Genomic DNA, 23,816 nt, shown 5'->3' on the forward strand with positions numbered 1-23,816 from the left:
GAGTTGCATTCTTTGCAGAACAATTACATCGACCACAAACTGCTTCAGCGTACATGTGAGCATGAATATGAGAGTATTGTTTCAGGTCAGAGGAAAACATGGCTGTCAAGAAAGAGTACTACTTACACATTATACTGCATCAAGAGGTGTTAAATCAGAGGCAACTGCATGTAAATATAAATATCACGAAATGAGAAGTAGAAATGAAGATTTCACTTCCTGTTATCTTTTGAACAACATGTCCTACACAGACCGAGTCAGTCTTGAGTCTGTATTCATGCTAATAATAAAATGACATCTAGATTATGTCAAGGCTCAGGTAGTGGCACTCTGCATGCACTGTAATATACTTTCCTGTTCCCAGTATTGACCATACTGACTACGTACCTCTTGATCTACAGGTGTGCAGCAGTTTGGCTCTTTTGCTGTTGCTGATACTGAAAGTAGGTGACATGTTTATTCTGATTATCCAGAATCTAATTGGAGCTACTATTTGAGGTTTGAATGAAGCTGTGTGAACAACAGCGGCAAATTCCACCTTCTGTGCTCCCTGCTAATAGCAGCAACATTAAAGCATTAAAGCACTGCTTAAAAATGCACTGAGCATAGTGTTTACATCTGCAAATGCAACTTTGATGTTGCTGCTTGTCGAAGGATTTATATGAGAGTCAAATAAGGGGTTTGTATGACTTTAAAGAGGTCTATGAAACCCATTGATGAAAATCACATAAAGAGCACAGACAAGGTTTGAGCGGATGACGACTATAATTGGACTCAAATCTCCCAGTGCCACCTGATTTGAACCAGGCAGTGAACACCACCACCGCTGTGTATACACGCAGCCAATGACACGGTGAGCAGTGAAGCTACAGGATCAATAATCTGGTGAAGCTCTTTAGTTAACAGGCGATAAAAAGTGTGACTTTTCCATACTGGAAGAAAAAGAGGAAAAGCAAGAAGAAGAAGAAGAAGAACTGGAATTTTAATGATTCAACACTGCGTCCAAAACATTATGTCAATACGGCTATCACCTCTTCCTCATAGATTCACATGGTGTGATCTGATTTGGAAGAAACATGCAAAAATGCACATATTGTTGAGGAAAATGTTGATCTTAAAGCTGCACTGGGTGATTTTAGGGCACACAGAGCATCCTGAGAAAAACATCTGGCTCTTCAGCTGCTAAATGTTCTACTTTCCTCACCAGCTAGATGCTAACTGTCTGTTTTTGGTGTTTGGTGCTGTTTAGGTGATGTACAGTGGGTCTAATGGAGCTTTTTTTCTCCCCAGGAAGTAGCTGAAAACAAAGCTGACCGCAGCGCTGGGAATGAGCCATGCAGCCAAAAAAAAACAACAAAAAAAACAAAGAGCTAAAAGAAGCTCAAGAAATGCAGAGCTTCAGAGTTTGGTGAGAATTTGATGTTGATTCTCACGTTTTTTAAACATAAAGTAGTTATATAATATACCCGATCCCAGAACAACTAATGTGTGTGAGGGGGTGAAGTTTCACACATAAGAGTCAGTGTTTGCCGGAGCTCCGTCATATTTCATATTCAAATGAAATGTTTTGGCAGACCTGTGGCTGTGAGTCGGCAGTGGGCCAAACCATACCAGGCAAACCGCACAAGGCACACGAGGTGCTACAATTAGCACCTGTGCTGACGATGGATGCATTGTTTCGCATCTCTAATCAGCGCAGGTGCTTTGCCACAACACTCAATTTTACCAGCAAACGCTGACAGACAACAGTAGTTATTTTTAATGTTTCTATCAAAATCAGTTCTAGGGACAGTTCAGTCGTTGGTGGATCTTGCCCGCCCGTACATGAGACGAATATTAGGCTACTTTTATTTTAACTTGTCCAAAGAAGTGTTTGTAAGGCTGACTAACCACACGCTGAGCGAACTCACTAGCTTAGCATCACTGAGGCTACAAACAAGCCATGATGCAACACTTTCTTTTCCCATTCAAAACGAATATTAGATTTTTGTGAACGGGGTTCAAATCAAATATAATGCAGCCGTCTCTTATTCAAATGTATTTCTAGAAATAATGTTCAGGCAAATATGGTATTTTGAGCGCCGTAATGTCTTTCTTCCATACATGCATGTGTGTGCTCACAGTCCAGAGATACAGAAGGACAAAACACATCAGGTACAGCTTTGATTCTGATCTCTAATAATCGACTTCTCGTATTCATCCCCACTGTTCACATTACACAGGGTATTTAATTTAATATTAATATCACATGTCTTGATGCAGGTTTAATTATTGTACAGGGTTCAAAGTAAAATTTCCCACATGAGAAGACATGCATTGCATATCGTATAAGACATTAGCTGCTTAATAACCAGATCAAATTATGTTTATTGGTCATAGCAGGAGGAAATGCTGTATTTGTGCAGTTTTTCTAATTACACCGAAGCCTCCTTTATTCATTAAAAATACGATTCACTGCTCACTTTATCAAACATGATATTTAGAGCAAAGTTGCCCATGACTGAGGCCGTTTCAGGGCTGTGAAAGACATCCGTTCCCTTTTTTTGAGAGTAAAACCGCACGCTGGGGTCACAGGAAGTGGTACCTCTGTCAAGGTTTCATTAGTGTTTGGTGGAGTACATGGCACACTTTCAGAACGCACCACGACGCCGCTTTGTCACAGTGTACAAACACTAACATCCTGCTCTAAAACATTTTGTTTACGCACCATGAATAACACAATTGGTTCACTCTCTGCCTGATTCAGTGAACACACTATCAACTTCCTGATGAGCGTCCTAACAAACATTTAGATATTTATCTGCTTGCAGCTGGTTTTGGTCAACACAACCTGATGGCCTCCAAATAAAACAATGTAGACAAAAAAAGGTGCAATATAGCACCAAAAATAATGGCAGGCATACACGGAAATAATGCTGTGTTTATGCCTTAAAAGTTGTTCTCACAAGCTCAGGACATTTGTTCAATAAATGTTTTTCTCCAGATTATTTGGTTTGCTTAAGATGCATTGAGGTTTTGCTCAGCAACTTCTTGACGTCTTGATCTGACTCAGTGGAATGTTTACAAGATGGGAAACAGCGGTTAAAAGGTGCTATTACCACAAGTCAAAAGTACATCTGCATTGACGCAGCTGTGCGTTCACGTGCTTCTGGCTGTGAGAGTGTCACAAACTGAATTAATCAAGAATAAACACACAGCAGGTCACTTAATTTGGTGTCACTTGCATCCTCTCTGAAACTCCGGAAGTACATTTGCAGCTATTTATATATTAAGGATCACACCTGTTATCATCATGGCAGGTCTGACTCACTGTAATTTCTTCTTTTTCTCAGCAATTTAATAAGCACATGAGAAATACTGCTTGAATTTTATTGATCACCCAGAAGGGGAAAGTCGGGTGTTACAGCATCACAAATATAAATAAACAGAGAAGAGATAAATGATGACAGTGCAGTACCATCTAAGTACAAGTATTTCAGCCTGTTTCTGATTCAGATGAACCTGTGGAAGCGTATCTTCACTGGAATGAAGAAACATGAGATTGGACTGGAAAAGTCAGACACCAGATACTCTTATCTTGTGAGAACATAAGGGGCTGGAACTCCATTAAAGGCAGAACTATAGACTTAAACTTCAGAATAAAGAGAATTTTGCAGGGACCAAATGCATGATGATTCAAGACATATGTCGTAATTAGTAAAGTATATTGTAACTGTGGTTGTTAATCAATGCATTAGAGTAAAATGTACATAAATTCACTTTCAAGAATAGAAGTATAAAGTAGTATCAAATGGAAATACACAAGTACCTCTAAATTGTACAGCACATCTAAAAGTACTTTAAGTGCTTCATATTTGAACTCTTGCATATGACTTGCATGGTCATTCTGACTGGTTTTTGCATGCAGACTTCTTCATAACCTCATTGATCTTGTTCAAACCAGTCATCGGTTATGACTTTGCTCATGTCAAGTGAGAGGTGATGATGACGGGGACAGCTTCACGTCGCCCGAGCTGTGCGTAATGCGTTAGGGGGACTCACGGGGCGATAACGAAGAACCGAAACTAGGACTGGAACCTCGTGTACAATTGCGGTGTCTGTTGAACATGTGGTGCTCTGCGGCACTGTCTCAAGCACCTCACTGGCCAAATGAGATGCAGAGGAGGAGCTGCCTAAGAGAGCCAAGAAGAAACTTCCCTGTCAGTTGTGAGTGTGACAACAACGTGAAGCGCACGCTCGCCGTCAAGCTGCATCGCTTGCAAACCAAAACCACCAGAGTAAACACCTTCATCCTGTGGATTGCGCGTGTTTTCATCAAGAACTTTGGCCGATTATGGAGTTTTACATCCGTGCGTAAAAGACCCCTTTGGAAACAATGGATTTGCTCCTTGTTGGGGCACCTGGAGAATGCGCATTATTGGAAAGTGTCACTATTTCGGAAGTTAGAGGAGAATCTTTGCTCAGTGTGAAACAGTGAAAGAAGTCCCTGCAGGTATGAACTCCACGGCCGCAACGGGGAGATTTCAACCACCCACCATCCCTGCGATTATGTTCATTTTTGGGGTGGTGGGGAATGTCGTGGCCATCGTGGTTCTGCGAATATCACGAAAAGAGCAAAAGGAGACGACTTTTTACACCCTTGTGTGCGGCCTGGCAGTGACAGACCTCCTTGGGACCCTGCTGGCCAGCCCCGTCACCATCGCCACCTACATGAAGGGCTCGTGGCCGGGAGGCGAGCCCCTGTGCCAGTACTCCGGCTTCATCCTGCTCTTCTTCTTCTTGGCCCAGCTCAGCATTGTGTTCGCGATGTCAGTGGAGAGATACTTGGCGATAAACCATGCGTATTTCTACAACGAGTACGTCAACCAAAAGCTCGCTGCGCTGACTCTTTTGGTCATTTACATTTCCAACATGGGCTTTTGCGCGCTGCCCGGCATGGGGTTCGGCCAGGTGAAGCAGCAGCGCCCGGGGACCTGGTGTTTCATCGACTGGCAGACCAACCACACATCAGTCGCGACTTTTAACCTGATGTACGCAGGTGTGAATTCAGTCATCGTGCTGGTCACCGTCATATGTAACGTGATGGTGTGCGGGGCTCTGATCCTGATGCACAAGCGGTTCATCCGCCGGACCTCTTTGGGCACGGACCAGCGGCGCATCGCGGAGCTCCGGCGCAGACGGAGTTTCGGACGATTAGCCGGAGCTGAGATCCAGATGGTGATCCTGCTTATAGCTACCTCCGCAGTGGTTCTCATCTGCTCCATACCTTTGGTGGTGAGTGTCGGAAAGACTGAAACCAGTCACATGTTTTTACGTGCGCAAAGGTTGTTTTGACGTAAGAATGTCACAGTTTTTTCGCAACGATACAATAACAATTCATGATAAAAACGGTCCAATTGAATGGAACCTAATCAAGATTTAAATAAGATGATTGCGCGCCTTTATAGCAGGAAAACAATAAGAAGCTTACCCAAAGAATTCAGTGATAAAAACAAACAGGCGGTGGTTAATCATAATAATACACCTGAACTTTGTCTTCCACTTTTAGATCTTTGCGGTTAGATGACGCATTTCTCTGATGCATTAGATCGTTCACACACCCTATGCAATCATACCAGCTGTTTACAGAAAAGACCACTTACAGGTTCAGTATGAGAAACAATCGTGGCACAGATTTCATTAAGGTCAACCGTCGTGTTGTTTGCAAACAGTCACTGAGAGTTTGCGCGTCTTGACGCTCCATCGCCAGACTTCAGCGCTCAGCCTGAGCCTGAACGAAGGAGCAGTGGAGACCGTGAGATTTCCCCATGTGTTTGCTCATGCGGTGTAGAGTGACAGGCACACATTCCTGCATGTGTGGGCCAAAGCCAGCGGTCGTATTAAGGGAGAGGATCATAACAGTCACTCACAGAACAAGAGTCAGGCGCTCAAACAGATTTTGCTGCATTCCTTCAAAATTCAGTCTGTGTTAAAATACACTGAAGTGTGTATCTTCCAAAGTTGCCTTTTTAGTACAAAATTCATTGCAAAATTATAAAGTTCAGACAAACTTTGGAACTAACTTTTGCACAGGATAAGGACTGCTCTTTTGATCTGTCGTGCTAGAAAGGGATATTTCCATGATCAGCATGAACAGAGGGATGATTACAGCAGACAAAACCTGCTTTAAGTTTTAAGAATAAATGTGAATCCATCCTTTAAGGACTGCGCTTCTATAATTGATGAGATGTCAGACATCAAGGCTTTTGTGAGTCTAAGACAGTATTAGACCCTGGGGAAGCCCAATGGCCAAAGGCTCTCTTGTGATGAATGATAGTGAGAAATATAACTCTGTTTTTATTGGCCGCTTGCCATCTCCACACTGCTGTGGTTGCACAGAAGTTACATTCAGCCAAGTGTCTTTTTCGATTGGACCATTGCGTACCAACCATAGGAATCTATAAAATAAACTATTGTTTTGCTCTTGTAAATGCAGTCAAGTTCGGGCTTGTAAAGAAACAAACTCAGATTCTCTCAGCATTTGAAATGTTGTTCCATCTTCCTTGTGGATGTTTGTTAACGTTATTTACTTTGCTGTTTTCTCTCCTGTGCCGTCAGTGGAGGATCTTCGTGAATCAGCTGTACAGAAACCAGACAGAAGGGCCTTTAGCCTTTAATGAAGACCTGCTGGCCATCCGCATGGCCTCTGTCAACCCCATCTTAGACCCTTGGATCTACATCCTGCTCAGAAAGACAGTGGTCCTCAAGCTGATGGAGAAAATTAAATGTCTGTTCTGCAAAATGGGCGGGCGGGGGCGAAGGAACGGCGGGCAGTTCCGCTGTGCCGACGGCCGCCTCTCCTCCTCCATCGTCTCCCGGGATTGTCCATCACTGGTGTCACGTGAGCTTCAGGAAATGGTGAGCAGCTCGCAGACCTTCCTGTACCCGTCCGAGGGAAACCCCAGGAGGTCATCTCAAACAGGGGCACAGTGCGGCTCCAGTCCACCGGCGGCGCAGACGTTAACAGAGGTGGAGGGGCCTCAGAGGGGGCTTTCACAGACTGATTTAGAGGACACAGCGCCAGGCGGGCCTCTGAAAGACCTCCCAGTGTGCCCCAAGGACCCGGCTCTACATGTGACCTTCACAGACGAGACTGCTAACATACAGGAGAAATGCATATGAGAGCCCTGCAAAGGCATGATGATGATGATGAAAGCATCCGGACACTGAACTGCCATCCGTCAATCTGCAGATATCTCGTGTTAATTCAAGGATGTTTGACAGATGTATTAATGAACTAAATACTCATTATCAGTGCATTACTCCTCAGCTATAATGTCAAACACCATGTCACTGAATACACTTCAGTACAGTCACAACAGTTGTATCAACAAAAACCACAGAGAGCAACAAGACGTTGTCCAGGAGCTCTTCTGTTGCACTTTCTGAATAGTGAAACCACTGCAAGGCTGTTAGAAAATGTTTGTTTTCTGAAGCGTTTGGACAACCTGCACAGTGACGTAAAGGGTTGACGTTAAAATGTGAACAGTGTTCGGTGATGTTAATTTATTCTAAGTATGAATTTGTATGTTATTGTCTTCTCTGTGAGAAGGTCCGGATACTTCAGAGCCATTTAAAATCGGTACGAGATGAATATGTTCGTTGTTTTTTTTGGTACATTCGCAAACAATGTGGCCAAATTGGTTGAAAGAGCAGCTCCAACATCAAAGCTAGAAACAAACCATCCTCTGCATTTCCTGAGAAAAGGCAGCTATACTGTGGCTTCCACAGTACAGACAGTGGAGGATGTTAGGAGGCCTCCTAACGTAATGTCTTAATAAAAAAAAGTGCAAGCTGACTCTTTTCAGTCCTTTACTTTTTAAGGATTAGTCCAATTTCATCTTATTTCACCTTAATGGGCAGTTCCTCTCATCTAATCAGGCTTTATGGGGAAATTCTGAATGAAAATTGAAGACATTACATTTCCTGTCTGATAAGTTTAAAGGTTTGGCCTTTTCTTCCAGTGGATTTCCTGCTGTGACACATCATTTAACTGTTGCTCTAAAGACTGATATACATATCACATTCATATTTCACCCTTAAAGTTTTTACTGTAGCGACAGCCGGTGTCAAATCTACCACAAAATGTTGACTCGTTTGTCAAAAATGTTGTACCAACCTCATAAACTGAAAATAAAAGATGATAAATATTTATACAAATTCAGAATTTGTGTCACTCTTTTGCAAACTGAAACAGTTGATCACAAGGTTTTGTGGGGCAGTGAAGTATGTATAATAATCTCTGTGTCACTGATACTTTGCTAAATATGTACAGTGCGCTGTAAAGGAGAAGGGAGTTGCCAGGCATACATTCAGAGCTCCATCAGTCCATTAGGCAATTAACAGATGGACAGAAAATGAACCTGCAACAATTTTGATAACTGATGAATCATTTGAGTCATTTTTTGCAGCATAATTGACAAAAAATCCACCTTTTTCTTTTTCTTAAATGTGAGGATTTGCTGCTTTTTTATTATTGTAAATAGAATTAAGTAAGGTTAAGTAAATGCTCTGCTACAACATTTACTTTGCTAGCATGTCGCTGTCATATCCCTTTCATCTCTTTCTACTTCTAAGCAGTCTGAGGTGGCATGGCACTGCTCACCTGCAGACAGATGGTTTCTTCACCCCAGAAGACTTCCAGGTCCAACGTGGCCGATGTCCAGGGTCTTCCCAGAGCAGTAAAAACCTCCCTCTGAGAACAATACGCCATTAAAGACAGCCGTGACCTCAGCCTGAGAAATCTGTTAAAGCTGTCACGTCACTCGTGGGGGCAGGAAATAATGACTGACTAAACAGTTGTGATAGGATTTTAACAGAGGGCGAAAAGAAAAGTGACTCTTCTTGGAAACTTGTCCCCTCTTTCCCTGCCTCATCAGCTGTAACACTACAGTATATGTGACAGGCTGTTTTAGACATTTAAAGCCCTGCAGAGAGGGGCCTGTGAATGCAATCAGCTATTGGAAAATGCCACTCAACAAGACTTGAGTGTTCATGATGAGGCCTTTTAGCAAAGGAATGGAGTTAAGAGCAATGAGGATGTCCAGGAAATGATTGACGCCAAGATGATAACAGCGTGAACTATCATATCTGGGCTTAAGGTTCATTTTAGGGTTAGGATTTAAGATAAGATTCACAGGATCACAATAATAAATAAGATTTAATGGCTGGAACTTCATATTTTTGGCACACTAAACTTCATCTGTGTGTGTGTGTTTCTTTATCTTTTCTCTTTCTCATACCTTTAAGATTTACCAGCACAGTGTTTCTGCCTAATCTAGACTTGGAGCGGTTTTAGAAAGCTGAAAGGGAAACGATGAACTGCTTCAAAAATTAATTTTTCTATTTTTAAAATTTCACTTTGCAGCATTCATGCAGATTTTTGTTTTAGATTCAAGTGAAGGTTTACAAAGAACCCAAATATATCAAGCTGAAGTTCGGGGAAATGTGGATAAAATGATGCACAAAACATCAGGAATATTTCCAAATGATGGAGCCGTGCAGCCAGAAACAAAAGTAAGAGGTTCCAGCCATGCTAGCAGCTACGTGAGGCTGCACGACGGCACAGTGGTGCTCTGAGCTAAATGACAACACCAGCATGCTAACAATGCTAGCACGCTAACATCAGCGTGAGATCAGACCTGGCTGTGGCACTCGATGGGAATTCAGAGCATCACAACTTTAGAATTTGTCCTCCGGGAACCATGAACGTCTCTATTTAAGCTTAAGTAATCCATCCAATAGCTGTTGAGATACTTCAGTCTGGACCAAACTGACCAACTGACCTTTGACCTACACCGCCGACCCTGGAGCCACACCGCTGGCATAGCTAAGTATACTGAGTGCTCAGCCTGAATATTTCAGTGTCAACATCAAATAACTCCACTGAAGAGTTGGAGCAAGCCAATACAGAATATATACACCTGATTCTGTCAGAGAGTGTGGAGTAAGATGATTTTAACAACTTTAAAGCTGCTGAAACTAATGTATTAGCTTGTATGCTAAGGGCTAACATTAGTACTAAACAGGTGTATGTTCTCAGGCCAAACATACAGGGTCAGGTTGGAAGCCAATAAACAATCAATTAAATGAGTTTCTTTATTCCTTTGAATTTTCAATAAACACGTGTATTTCATCTAAAATCACTTGGCACACCCTGATTGCACACAGGTGACCTCCATTCATCTCATTGTGCAATGCGCTAAACACAACAGCTGCACCAGCGATGAGTCGGGCGTGTCGGGCAAAGCTTATGTAATCATGTTTTTTTGTCTTATATTTGTATTTCATTTAAATGAATTAGTCGAGATTTGTTCCCTTTGTATCTACCATAAAGACCTGTTTTTAAAATGAGATAGATTTGGATTGCATCAACATGCAGCAGCCCTGCCAGGTGTTTTTCTGCGTACCATGTTTGCTGTATTGACTTTTTCAGTCGTATGCTCATCTAATTGCATTTTGTTGCATTCGAGAGAGGATGCGGTCTTGATGTTTCCTGAACAGGAGCCCTAACCATTGTTGCACGTCTATGTGACCTGCCAGTGGTCCTGACTAACCACAGAAATATATACTGTGCCTGCTCAGATTCAATTTTGAGAGTCAGTCACACAGAACCTGCATTATCTCGGGACGTCCAGTGGCCCCTTTATAGAAACTCAATTATCTCTATATTTGCGCTGCCCTGCAAAGCTCAGGAGCACCAACCGCATGAGGATGGAGGTTGAAAATGACCTTTTTTTGTGCTCGTTTCCACTGACGTGAATAATATCCTCTACGTTTGGCCTTTGGAGCACATGCAGAAACCCTCGGCGCTGCTGCAGCGTGCCTTTAGATTAATGACTGATGGAAAATACAGAAGCTACGACAAAGAAATAGATACAGTCTATTTTCCCTGCAGGTCAGTTCTGCTGCATAGAACATAAAATCATGTACAAACAGTGAAATTTCACCCAAATTAGTAGAATATTTTTTGGCTGTTGTTTCACATTTTTTGGCAGCAAAAGTTCCCAAATTTCCAGCAGCAGATGTTTGTCAAAGTCTAGTTCATCATTTTTTAATCCACTTGTTTCCAGTAAGAGTTGTTTCTCCAAATTTAACTTAACCTGACTAATCAACTAATAATGCTGATGCTTTTCTTTTGGCTGTTTCGGGAGAACTGAAATGAAAACGACGCCTTAAAGCTGTTAGAAAGGACACGCAGAGCACTTGGCAGCTCGTGCTTTACTGTGTTTCATTCCACATCCTTCGTGTTCTTTGTCGTCAGTCGGTCTTGTGGTTTGTCTCTGTAGTGTGTTACACAGAAGTGTGAACAAATGTGCGTCCTCACTGGGTTTCAGTGTGCAGCAGTATCTCATAGATGAACTCACCATGTTTACATTATTTGATTTTGCTATTTGGGCTCCAATATTGTTCTGCATATTAAAGTTGACTTACTGTTTCATCCAAGACACGACAAAAATGTTAGCAGTCAAACTGGAAATCACATATTTGTGCAATGTGGAGCACATGCATGTACTTTATTACATACGTATGTACTAGTCTTGCTTGGCTTGAAGTGCTGTATTTGTACTCTTCTGATGCCAGCGGTGTGGATTTATAGGCGGCAGTGTGGCTCATTCTACAACTTTGGTCCAAACTGAACCATCTCAACAACTATTTGACCGACTGACACTAAATGTTGTGCAGGCGTTCATGGTGCCCAGAGGACGAGTCGCAGTGACACTGGTGACTCTGAGTTTTCCTCTTCCACCACCCAGAGGTCGACGCTTTTTAATTTAGTTTCCCGTCCCACAGCCTCACATGGTAGTTCAAGCTGACAGATTTAAGATTCTGGGTCAGCTTGGCATGAAATCATTTTGAATTGGCTCCTTGTCCATAACGACGGCAGCTGAGGCTGAGTCATCCACCAAACTGACGGGAAAATTTTTTTTTTTTTTTTCAGAAACTACTCTCTTACTAATCATTATTAACGGAGATATTTGGTTCAACCTCAGACCAACTTCCACTGCAGATAACACAGAGAACTAACAGACATTTTGATTCAGGTTTATTACTCACTGAGCACGGGTCGTCATTTTCAGTAACATCCTGTTTCACAAACACAGACACACGGAAACCTCACACGGGTCATTAACATTCCTCTATCAGACCTGATGGGCCTTGTTTGATCATTTTTGGCATTATTATTTTTCTGGATAAGACAGGGGAACTACTTTATTCTGTTAAATCTCTAGCAGCTCTCATGAAAGATTAATTAAATGTGCTGTAGAGGCAAACAGCTCCAATACAAAAGTTTGATTGTGTTTCTTCATTAGCGTGTTAGCAGCATTTCACTGCTTCATCTGTTTTAATTACAGCGCGATTGGAGCTTTTGATTTCCTTCCTTTCAACTTCATTAAAACCTACAGACTCTATCAAGTGGAAGTCAATTCTAATGTAACCACAGAGTTCATTAGCTATTAGCCACAACGGTTATTGTGCTATTCAGAGGCGACATAAAGGGGACATTAAGTAAATGTCCACATTACAATGGAACAGAACTAGAAGTTTATAGCTCCAACATCTTGGCTGTCCGGACCTGAATGTGACTTACAGTAAACAGCCCGAACAGATACAAAAAAATATCTTTAATCTTCGCGTGTGCATGTAAAAACTTCACATGCACATTTAACGCAATTAACATTAAAGGGATGGAAAAAGTAAAACAACACAACTCAATTGTCTTTTACTCTGTTGCAAATAAACCGTCCACTAGAATTAGTCAGCTCTCATGCTCACGTCTGCATACGTTTTCTTCGTGCCACAGCTTCACACTCACAGTGGTTTCAGACAGGACACCATTCAGTCCTAAAAAATGCAGAGGGGACAATCAATTCATGCTGTGACCAGTTCAAAGTCCTCTCGCTTTGACAAACTGTTCCTTTGACGGTATCGCCGTGTCCTCTGATCCTTCTCCAGTGACCACATTTTTTATGTTTCCCTCAGCGTCTATGATCACTGTGGTCCTCTTCAGCTCCTCATAGCGCATCTGCCGCTCAGCCACGGCCTCGCAGGCGGCCAGCACCTCATCAGACTCGAAGTCATAGTCCTGCTCGAGCTCAGGGGCATGAAGGATCTGTTTCTTGGTCTCCTCCTCTTGCTGGGTTTTCTTCTCGCTCGCTATGTGCTGCTTCTGTAGCTTGCGTGCCCACGCCAGGTCTTCCTGCCACAGGGCGCTCTCTGATGGGCACAGGTGGATAGCGACCTGGAAGGACCGCACAGCCTGCAGGGACAGTACGGCATGAGATCAGGACTCAAACACAGGCTTTGAGGGATGGCCATGAAAGATGGGAGGCATTGCTCGATCTGCCAATGAAGACGAGCTTATGGTCAGAATTCTTTCAGGCCTGTCTGCGTGTGTGACTAGCTGAATCAGCAGGTGGGTGCATCAATCAGGACATGCAAGACCCTAACACTCTTCGTGCTGCACAGCATCCGGATTTACGGCTGCATTAAGAAGACATCAATATCTCTTAGCTGGCTGTGGAGCTGCGGATCGATGAGAGGATAATTGTCCTACCGAGCTGAAATACAAACGGCGTCCCATCGTTTATGGGACCTGGTTTCAGCCTTTAGCTGTGACGATTTGCTGCCTGGTGAAATCGATCCATCTCTGCATGCTATCGGAGGTAAATGATGAGCTCATAAATGGATTCTGACTGACGTTTGAAATCTGTCTGGTATGAAAAATTGAGTTGATATCGGAAATCAGCCATAGCCAGATACATTTAAAGGGACAGTTCGCCCCAGAATCAAAAATACATGTTTACATCCCACGCTGTCGCGAGCACGAGCCCCTCGTCCGAGAGGAGATGCGTGGACGAGATGAGTGGGCTTCCTTCCCCTCACAAAAAGATTTCTGTGGCAGCTGTAGGTTTCTGCTGTTCCAGCATTTCTCCAAATCTTGACTTCACCGCTACCAGTGTTTGAGTCGAGTGCAGCCAGGTTACAGCTGACTTGCTCCCACCGACAACGTTTGTCATTCGTTCAGTGAATGTTTAGCGAATGTGCACTGGCCTTTGCTCACGAGAAATGAGAGATTTAATGACAACTTTCTGTCAGAGCTTACGGAATCGGTGTATTCGGCTGACCTGGATGTCAGAAATCACAGGTGCAGCCAATTCATTTTTCACTGTGGAGCCTGGCTGCAGTAAAGGCTCTAACACCAGTCTGATGTAGGCAAAACACAGAACAGTGCAGTAAAAAAGGAACTGTGCAACACAACAACAAGCACCACGTATGGATAAGAGCCATCTCTGACAGGTTCACATCTTAATGAGGGAAGCTCGGCTTTTCACTAGCACCTGTTGGCACAGAGCCACACTTTTTTATGATTTTATGAAATCTAATCGAGCCAGGTCAACCTGTGGTCAATGTCAGGCCATCACTGGTGCACTGAATATCAAGCGTTTGATGACAAAAACAAAAACAAACTCTAACACAGTGGGAACTTGTTGCTACGCTGCAAAAACATCATCTTCATTAAGTAATTTAGTCTATTTGCAGTTACTTTCAAGGAATTTCTTCATTAGTTTACAAATAGACTGGTATGAAGTTAATACTTTATTGGATTCTATCAGCATTTTATCTCATCAATCTCACGTCAAGGCAAGATCGCTTACAACTTCGTGTGAAACATTCCCCTCCTGAACATCAACAACATCAACATCAAAGATCATCTGATAAACTGTCAGAGACAGTTAGCTGGAATATATTTTTGACAAATTTAACAAAACAAAATATCAAGTTTCATCTTGAACAGAGCAGATTCTTATCAGATCTTTATTTATATAATAATCCTCCAACAGACAAAATGTCACAATGGGCAGATAAACCGGCTTCGTAATGATCATAATGACGAGATGAACGGTGACAGATCTGCCACGCTGCGGTGTTGACAGTGTCAGTTCTCAAGTGACAAACAGCTGAATCAGAAGCTGTATGTTTGTTTTCCTCGAATGAGACAGAGAGGAGTGAAAATTAAAGAGGGGAAGAAGAGACTAGGCTTGTGAAAGAGAAAATGGGGAATCACTGCAGTCATGTTTGCAGTAGGCACTACTCAAACATGTTGATGCACACAAAACTCTACAACGCGACTGAACAAGCCTCGCTAAAAATAGATGAGCGATTTTTCTTTCCCCTTCCTTCCCAATAGCTTCATTATACAAGGAGGTGTGTCTACATTCGGTTTAGTTTAAGCTCAACTAACTTTCAACACTTCCCATTGTTGTTTATGGTGCCGTAGGACAGGTCTCTCGCTCAAGGAGCGACTCAGTGCCATTAGCTGGAGGCCCTCTGAGCTCAGCCCTGTTTGCTTGGCTCTCAATGGGGCGAACGGCGTAACTGTGATCAGCAGCTTTCATACACCCACAGGTCCCGGCGTGTTCTGGGGCAATTTAAGCAATCGTCCAAGCCTCAGGCACCTGGGCGTGATTTGAAAGAGGGACTTCTTCTCAGAGGCAAGGAGTTTTCAAAACGCAGTAAACAGAAATAACTGACGAATCGTAAGAGCTCTTCAAAAACGAGGACACGACTGACTTTGAGTCAGCTGAAAAAACAGGCTCATTGCAAAATCGAACATTGGAGAATGAAACGGGAACATTGTGATCAAGCTCATTAGTGACTGACTGAGCATGAGGCCGTCAACTGTTATGCAACACTACTGAGAGCTGGTATTGTCTCTATGTGCCGGCTTGACATTTGGTGCGTTTGCACCTGCAAAATGGTTTCTTTTTGGCTGCAATGAGGCAACGCAATTGGGTTTAATCACCACAGTGAGAACACTCATCTGCAATTACTAAACAATGTTATGACGTTTTTTTTTTTTTAACAGGTTTTGTTGTTTCCTCATTTCATATCTCCTCCCACTGTGACTCATAAACGCCTCCATCCAGCACTTGTTGGTACATTTGTTCGCAGCCGTGAATTCAATAGCAGTTTGACAGCTTTTGTGAACATGCCGTACTCTAATTTGTTTTCATTCAGTGCACTGCCAGCCATACTCACCAGGTCCACCTCTCCCATGTTGAGCTGGGCACGGCCCAGAGTCTGCCAGCCCTCCCACCAAAGGGGGCGGAACTTCACCGCCATCTCGGCTGCCGTCACAGCGGGGAACACTTCCTGCAGAATGGTCAGTACCTGTGGAGGAAAATTACGCCATTCAAGACTCTAAATCTGTCTATGGTGAGGATTGAGTAGCCTTCATAAAGGAGAAGAGCGTAATTCCTGTGCGATCCCGTCACCTGAGCCGTTCATCGTATGAACACGCTGCACAGTGTAGAACAACAGTCACCAGATTACTCTCTGTAATTTACTTATCTATGCTCGCAACAGGGTTTAACAGGGCTGCACTGACCTCGTTAACCTCCTCAACCTTGCGAGACCCAGCAAAGGCTTATGAGACATCTTTTATTCAGACACTAAGTAGATAAATGCAGGAAGTTTCAAAGGGATACTTTTTTATGTTCCTGTCATGTCGGAAACAAGCTGTCATGTACCGTTGTGCATTCATTTGCATAACAATCTGGGAAAAACTACCTCGAGACACAAAGTTATTCAAGAGGAAAATGAAGGTTTGCTAGTGCTGGAGGGTTTTTGTTATCTGCTGTGAGTGTAGCCGTCTGCCTGTGACTGTACTGCTGCAGTGCCTGTCAGAAGATCAAACATACAGGTTTCAGTTTGTGTAAAGGACGTGTACTTTGGCTGAGCTGCTCTCCACTAGAAGAAAAACATGACATCAGAGCATCTTGGTTTTGGTCTCAGTGTGAAGAACATTTTTTTTTATTAGTAATCTGTCTGCTCACTTTCTCATACTTTAAACTTTAAACTTTAAACCAAAGAAACCACAGTGCTAAAATGAGCGACGAGCGGCGCCTCTCCAGTGTTCAGCGTCTTTCTCTGGTGTACTTTGACAGGAAATGATGAAAGAGCAGCACTGCTGCATGATGATATTAAACTCATAGGGGCACACTGGCCCCAACCACATCTTGGTCGGAGTGTCGGTAGTGTAAGAAGAACACAACTAGAGTTTGGTGATGTCTGCAAAGTTAGCATAAGGTATATACTTTCTTTTCTACTTTTTAGATATTTTTACATCGAATATTACACTCTTTCAATGTTTTGCACATTTGAGCCCATTTACAGCCTCACCTACTCACCTGGTCTTTCCTTACTTCCCTCCCTTTTGCCTGTGCTTAAGCTAGTTTTTATGTTTGCGCCTGAATGAAGACATGCTTTCACTGGGTGGTAAATAGTGTGTTGAAGTAAGCTGGTTTTCCTTTAGTAAATCAGGCGCAGGGGCAATTATAATAATTACAATAAAAACCTATCCTTCATTTTTGCGCTCTCTGACTGACAGTCCTCAAAAAAATACATATTCATCAGTTAAAGTTGGCTTCTTAGTCACATGGGGGGGGGGGCTTTTAAATCACGTTGTAGGAGGGTTAATGACTGTCAGCCATTGGTGAAGGAAAGTGTTTTTGCTTCATACTGATGGAAGATTTGACGGAAGATGACAAGCAATGTTAAATGGAAAAGCCCAATTCACCTCATAACCTTACAAAACAGTCTTAACCTCTCACTATCAGCAGGACGATCATGTGATGAGTTTTAAAAATGGGACCAATTTGCTCCAGAGCTCACCAGAGTCTGCTGTGCCAGACATACAGGGGACGCATTAGGCACAACGGTGATTGAGTTAAAGAGGAAGAAAGTGATGAGGGGAAGTCGATGATCAGCATCGGTGTAACCGTCCTCGTCATCTGGGGCCAGTAATGGGAGCGCGATGAGGTCCAGCCTATGTTTAGCCCAATGAATGTGAATGACATCAACACTGATAGTGGACACTAAGAGGTTAGATGTGCAGTCCAACACTTTGGTGCTGAATCTAAGCCAAAACTGATGTCTGTTCTGCTTCGAGTTAGTCATAGCAAGGTGTGGGGGAGGGTCCTTTTTGTGGTGGTGTTTTCCAGGCCTGGTCCTCTAATGATTTCCTTCTCAAATATCCTATAATGGATAATATTCTATTAGATTTACAATAGTTCATGTGATGTGAACGGTTATGGCTATAGGAGTGGTTTTATTGTATTAGTTGAAGTAAATGAATAAGAAGTAATGGACAGAGCTGTGTCTGCCTGTCTGCTTCCTCTTGCTGCACCACTTCCCACAAATGTATGGGAACTATTGCTTTCACAGATACAGAAGAAGTGGCAGCTGAGGGATGATGGCAGGGTGAGGGACGAAAAAAAAAAAGTCTCAAAGACACAATGGCATTGACCCAGAGGAAGAGGAAGCGAAAGGAACAAGAGAAAGGAACGAGGAAATGCCGCTAAAAGCTGTTGGAAACGTGCTGCAGACTTTCAGCGGTGTCATCAACGTGCTGATATCAGCCATCGAGCTTAAAAGCATACCGAAGTGGCAGCTGAGAGGTGGCCTATGTGGCCACGATAGATAATAAACAATCACACACACAGTACACAAGCAGGGATTTGGAGAAGTGCACACACAGCATGCTGGTGGTCAGTAGCATTCCCAGACCGAAGCGCATGAACGGAATATGCGTTAAAAGGGACTTCTTCAGGGCCAGTGCAGAGAGGAGGAAGAGGAAAACTATTTCAATGCACATATGGGAGTTTGATTATTGTTTTAAACCAGAACCGTCTGATGTTATACATCAAAGCCTGTTTACAGGTCTTGGGGAGTACGACAGCACATGTGAAGAAAGCTGTATAAAGCAGGTCCAGAGAGGGCAGCACGAAATCTGAGAAACTGTCTAAAGAGATGTCACTTGAGACTAAAAGTCTGAAAAATCTAAAGTCTGGGGGTGACTGCTCCTCATCTCTGCTTGACGCTAGTGGCTACAAGCATAAAAAAAACATCTAAATCTCCATCACAACCATCCATGGTTCAGCTGCATTATGGTCAATATAAGCCCCATGTTTTGACAAGGAAGAAGGATGTGAGGATTTTTTTGTGCAGTGCTAAATCGGTGGAGTACTCATTTAAGACAGACTTGAAGAATGTGATGCTAACCTTTAAAGGTCGTGTGTGTCGATTTATCCACACTGGGTCTTTAAAGATGAAGAGGAGTGGATACGATCATGGGTTCATAACATACCTGAGACTTCATCTCATACAGGACTGGGTTCTCTGGAGTCAGCTGAATGGCCTCGTCCCACTTCTTAATGGCCTCCCAGTGCCTAAAGAAAGCACACACTGTGATTCAAACACACCTGGCAGGAGTTTCTTCATGGCATCATAAACCATTACCTGGCTGCTACTGGTGCACTGTATACTGGGGAAGCTCTGCAGCTGTGACACACTGCTAATCAGCCATGCATCTGAATTATTAATAAAGCGTGAGTGTTTATTAGCAATGATTTAAAGTTAGTCAAAATGCTCTACTCAGACATGTTGCACATGTTTCAGTTATTCATGACTTTCTCTCAGATAAAGAGTTTTAAATAGAATTGTTTGATCTTTGTTGTTTGAACTTATAAATAGAGCGAAAAGGGAGAAATGGCTCCCAGAACAATATGCCACAAGGGCTTCTTAGTGCTATAAATCTGCAGGCGTACTTCACAACGCCCGTCCACCTGTCTGACAGAATGGCAGAGTGTACCAGGCTGCAGCAAGCTAAATACACCCACACAGGTCCACTGAGGAGGACACCGTATATGGGTCGCAAATCAAACTCCTCCCAGGAAAACCAGTGATGGAGTTTCTTATCATGCTCAGTCTCACCACCCTCTCCTCCTCGAGTCAATATTGACTCAAGAATCACTTCAACGACTCGGAAAGATTATGAGATGAAACACTGGGTTTGACAACACAATGTGTCAGTGGAGGAGGATATCCTGAAAACTTCATGACCAATTAAAACCACACAATGAGACCATCAACACTGATCGGTTATAAAAGACGGATTGCGGCCAGAAGCAGGATTAAGCGCGAGAGAGCGCTGTTATTAAACAGTCCGATCGAGGAGTGAGGAAACGGAAGTAGAGCAGTGTGGAAATCTAACCAGCAGATGAGGCAAAAAATGCTGCAAAATCATGGGAGGAAATTATGCAACAAGTAATTCAACACATGTCTGAGAGCTAAAAATGGCACCTCTGCAGTTATCACAACTCTGTACATCAGTCAAAGGAAGGGCGGAGGGTAGAATAAAAGTAAGATAAACAGAAGCCTGTTAAGCGCACCCTCATATGTAGTTACTGCAGGGAACAAATAGAAAGAAAAATGAGATATTTGCTACATGTTCTTGTACACAGACACACACAAACAGGCCTTTGGAGGATGTTACATCAGAGTACATCTATTCCAAGATGAGCTTTACTCTGAAAGAACTGACTCAGCACGGCAAGCTGGAAGCCGAACAAATCGGCAAACTATGCAGAGCATTCGGCTGATGGTGCCTCACACATCCAAACACCTGTTTAAACTAGCTGCTGAAGGATTCTCTGAATTGTGCAACTGAATGGTTTCAATTTTTTCACCTCAGTGTTTTGAAGAATTTGGATGATGTTTCCAAACCAGCTGCCATGTTTTTTTTTTTAATTTTCAGTTTGGACAAGTTTGAACTGATGTCTGGGTGAAGGACTGTCAATCATCTTTTTTGAGTTGATGGTCTCAAGGAGACACCTGCTGAGCCCTGCTGAGTCTTTGCAGGGTTATTGCTAATGTTCAGAAGCCTAAATGCTCTGAATCAGCTTTGATCAAGTTCAATGGTGAGCAATAAGCTCCATTTACAGATGAATATGTGATCTGCGTCATCTAATATTCTTTTCGATTGTTTGCTGTTTTTGTTTGTTCAAGCGCTCATTTATCAGTCAGTTAATACTGACTGTGGTTGGTAAAGCCCTTGTAATTGTGAGAGTAAATCAAATTGGGCCTAATTGTAACTCGTGACCTGAGTAAATTTATAGAAAACAAAACGTGTTGACCTTTAAAATTTAGGAAAACAGCCCAAAGCTACATGTAACGTTGACTGGCCCACTTATGCACACAGTGTGACTTAAGAGGAGAATCAGATCACAAATGGGTACTAGAGGAGCTCTTCAATTACATCGGGAACGGCGAAACCTTCGTAATGACAGACTGACATCAGAGGTCAATGCAGTAAGAGGGGAAAACTCTTCGCTGACATCCCGGACCAGACACCATCTCAAACCTCTGAACAGCCATTACTGAGCACCATGAAAGACATAATTTCCCGGCAAAATCCACTTTCTCCTTGCAAATACAATTACAGGCAGACACTAAGGGCAAAGACATTACATGTACTGGACTGGGGTTGGGGGGAGGGGGGGGCTCATAAAGTGATTGTAATTTGGCTAAAAAGGTCAATCATCATGGAGGATATATCAGATAACACTTCCTGAAGGAGGTCTATTGTGTTTTCGTCTTGCAAAGGCAGCTGAGTGGGTTTGTTGCTCACAATATGAGGTTAAAGGTAGCACAAGCAGATAAACATCACTTCATTAGATTGGTCACCAATCTTCAACCGAGCACAAATTATCCATACGAGCATACTTCAGGAGATGCGATGATAGATTGTAGGAGCTATCTGAAGGTGTCACTTTTTGTTTGAAAAGATTTCATTAAATTGCTGCATGTTTTTATTTTCCCCCTAATATTAAATATAGACTGACAGGCCTGAACACCGGCCTCAGGCAAAATATTAATTATTGTTTTTTTTAACCATTCGCATATCTCATTTTGGGAGAAATGCAGCTCTTTGGCTTTAAAAATCTATATAAGAACATATGATTACAGACACCAACACACATTTTGCTTTCACAAAAAATCCATTTCATAAAATACGGGGAAACACTCAAGCTTGGACGGCATGATGTTGACTGTGCCTTTGAAATACAACAATGAACATTTATTTGCAAGTCAGCAGAGAGCTTTTAGCTGTCTTTGGTGGGTCTGTGTGCTCTGTGCAATGCTGCCCTCCCTTGGAGAACTTTGAATATTACATGTACATAGTTATTAGCAAAGCCAAGCTCCTTTAAGTTAGTCTATAGACAATGTAAGTCTGTCTATTAATCAACAAAAACACATAGCAAAAGCTGGTAGTGTCATTGTTGTTCTCCCTCCTCTCTGACAGTAAATTTCCTAATTGATTGTTTTTAGCATCAAAGGTGTGATGAAGCTCCTATGCACGAGTCCACACACAGGAAGCCCTCCAAATCACAGAATACATTGTAAACCTGCTTGCTATAAAACTGGCACAGTTACAGAAAATGTCTTTGAGTGGAAATACTAGCCTATGCATGAAGCTTGTTCCTTCAGCACTTGCCATTTTTATCAAAGCAACAGGTGGGCAAATATCCAATGCCAAGGATTTTTCTGATGAGGGGTTCGCAAAAGTTGCAAAACTGACCAAATAATGTGATGTTTGTACGTCTGAGTGTTATTTTTAAAGCGGAAACTGACATGATCTGCACACAGCGAGCACAGAAACCTGCCAGCTTTAACCAACATCCCTCACCTGCCATGCTCGGCCAGCTCTGCACCTTCACCCTTCAGCCTCTCGCTCTTGGTTGCACAGTCGTCCAGCAGGATCTCCCTCCGTCGTTTGATGGCCTGCTGCCAGTCCACCCCCTCATCCTGATCCGCTCCATCACCCTCAGCTTTCTCTGCTTCAGCCTCAAACTGCTGCACCGCTGACTTTGAAACCTTCTCACCAACTTTCCTCTTCCAGCCAAATGAAGCCATCCTGGAGGTGAAAAGGGAGATAGTGGGTGGTGAGGGAGTCACACGTCGCATGCCCAGTAATCCCACCTCATCTGAAATCAGTGTAGTCTATACTGGAAAATCATAGGGTCAGACTTTTATTTTGAAAGATCAGCAAGCTAGCTACATTTCTTAGCATCGTTTCACCATTATGTTCTCATCTAATTTACGGTTAATTTTAGCACGTCTGCTACTTTTAGGTGTATCTCTTACTTAAATCCAGGGCATATAGCTAGCAAGTTATCTAACAACTACACCCTACAAGGATAGTTAATAAAGAAAAACAACCGTCCCACAATAACTGTTAGCTATAGCATCTTAGCTAACATTTGCTAAAACATTTGACACCTCGATACGTTTGTTCACAATAAAGTCGTTTTGACATAACAACATATTTCTTATCGTTGTTTCAAGACAGCGAAGTATGCTCAGGAGGGGAGGTATACGCACGGACTTCTACAGCTTCCCGTGGCCTAAACTGGACAAGCTAACGGCTATTAATGGTTGGCCATATTTGGTGACCCTTCAGTTTAAGACCCGGAAGCTGTGGAAATGTTTACATCGTCTCTTAAAGACGCACGAACCGTTTTTTTTTTTTTTTTTAAGCTGTATGTACTTGCATATTAACGACACGATGGCTTAAAAAATAAGAAATAAAAATTCTCTTACTTAAAAAAAATCTTATTTTTCAGCAAATGTTACTAAAATTTAATATCTTGGACTGATGCTCAATTTTTCCCACTAGATGGCACCACAGACATGACATTTTCTGTCATACAAGATATCATCTTTAAAAAACATCTCAGATTATCCTGAAATTATCATTGCTGTCCATTGCACTAATGCCATATTACAGTAATGTATCAAGACTGTTATGAAATGACCTGAATAAAATGACAGATTTCAGAATAAGACTGAGGATTTTAACCTTCTTGGTATGTAATTTTTGGTATTCTTTTCACTGTTTATTGTACAACTGTGATGTTAAACTGGCACCA

The 23,816-nt window shown here is 42.6% G+C and overlaps 2 protein-coding genes across 3 annotated transcripts; one reads left to right on the forward strand and one right to left on the reverse strand.

Moving 5' to 3' along the window:
* Positions 1-4,229: 4,229 nt before the first annotated feature.
* ptger4b (prostaglandin E receptor 4 (subtype EP4) b) lies at positions 4,230-8,156 on the forward strand. Its single transcript, XM_076758982.1, has 2 exons — positions 4,230-5,274; positions 6,598-8,156. The coding sequence occupies exons 1-2, from the start codon at positions 4,495-4,497 to the stop codon at positions 7,159-7,161; spliced, it is 1,344 nt and encodes a 447-aa protein (XP_076615097.1). The 5' UTR covers positions 4,230-4,494; the 3' UTR covers positions 7,162-8,156.
* A 3,912-nt stretch (positions 8,157-12,068) lies between these two features.
* ttc33 (tetratricopeptide repeat domain 33) lies at positions 12,069-23,358 on the reverse strand. 2 transcript variants are annotated; one of them, XM_076758630.1, is made up of 5 exons: positions 23,269-23,358; positions 22,574-22,801; positions 19,193-19,274; positions 16,084-16,215; positions 12,069-13,300 (listed from the first exon to the last, which is right to left on the reverse strand). In XM_076758630.1, the coding sequence occupies exons 2-5, from the start codon at positions 22,798-22,800 to the stop codon at positions 12,929-12,931; spliced, it is 813 nt and encodes a 270-aa protein (XP_076614745.1). In that variant the 5' UTR covers position 22,801; positions 23,269-23,358; the 3' UTR covers positions 12,069-12,928. The 2 variants fall into 2 exon arrangements, with proteins under 2 accessions (XP_076614745.1, XP_076614744.1); XM_076758629.1 differs by having other exon boundaries at positions 22,574-23,350.
* Positions 23,359-23,816: the final 458 nt, after the last annotated feature.

The sequence above is a fragment of the Chaetodon auriga genome, chromosome 19 (assembly GCF_051107435.1).
Source record: "Chaetodon auriga isolate fChaAug3 chromosome 19, fChaAug3.hap1, whole genome shotgun sequence".
NCBI lineage: Eukaryota > Metazoa > Chordata > Actinopteri > Chaetodontiformes > Chaetodontidae > Chaetodon > Chaetodon auriga.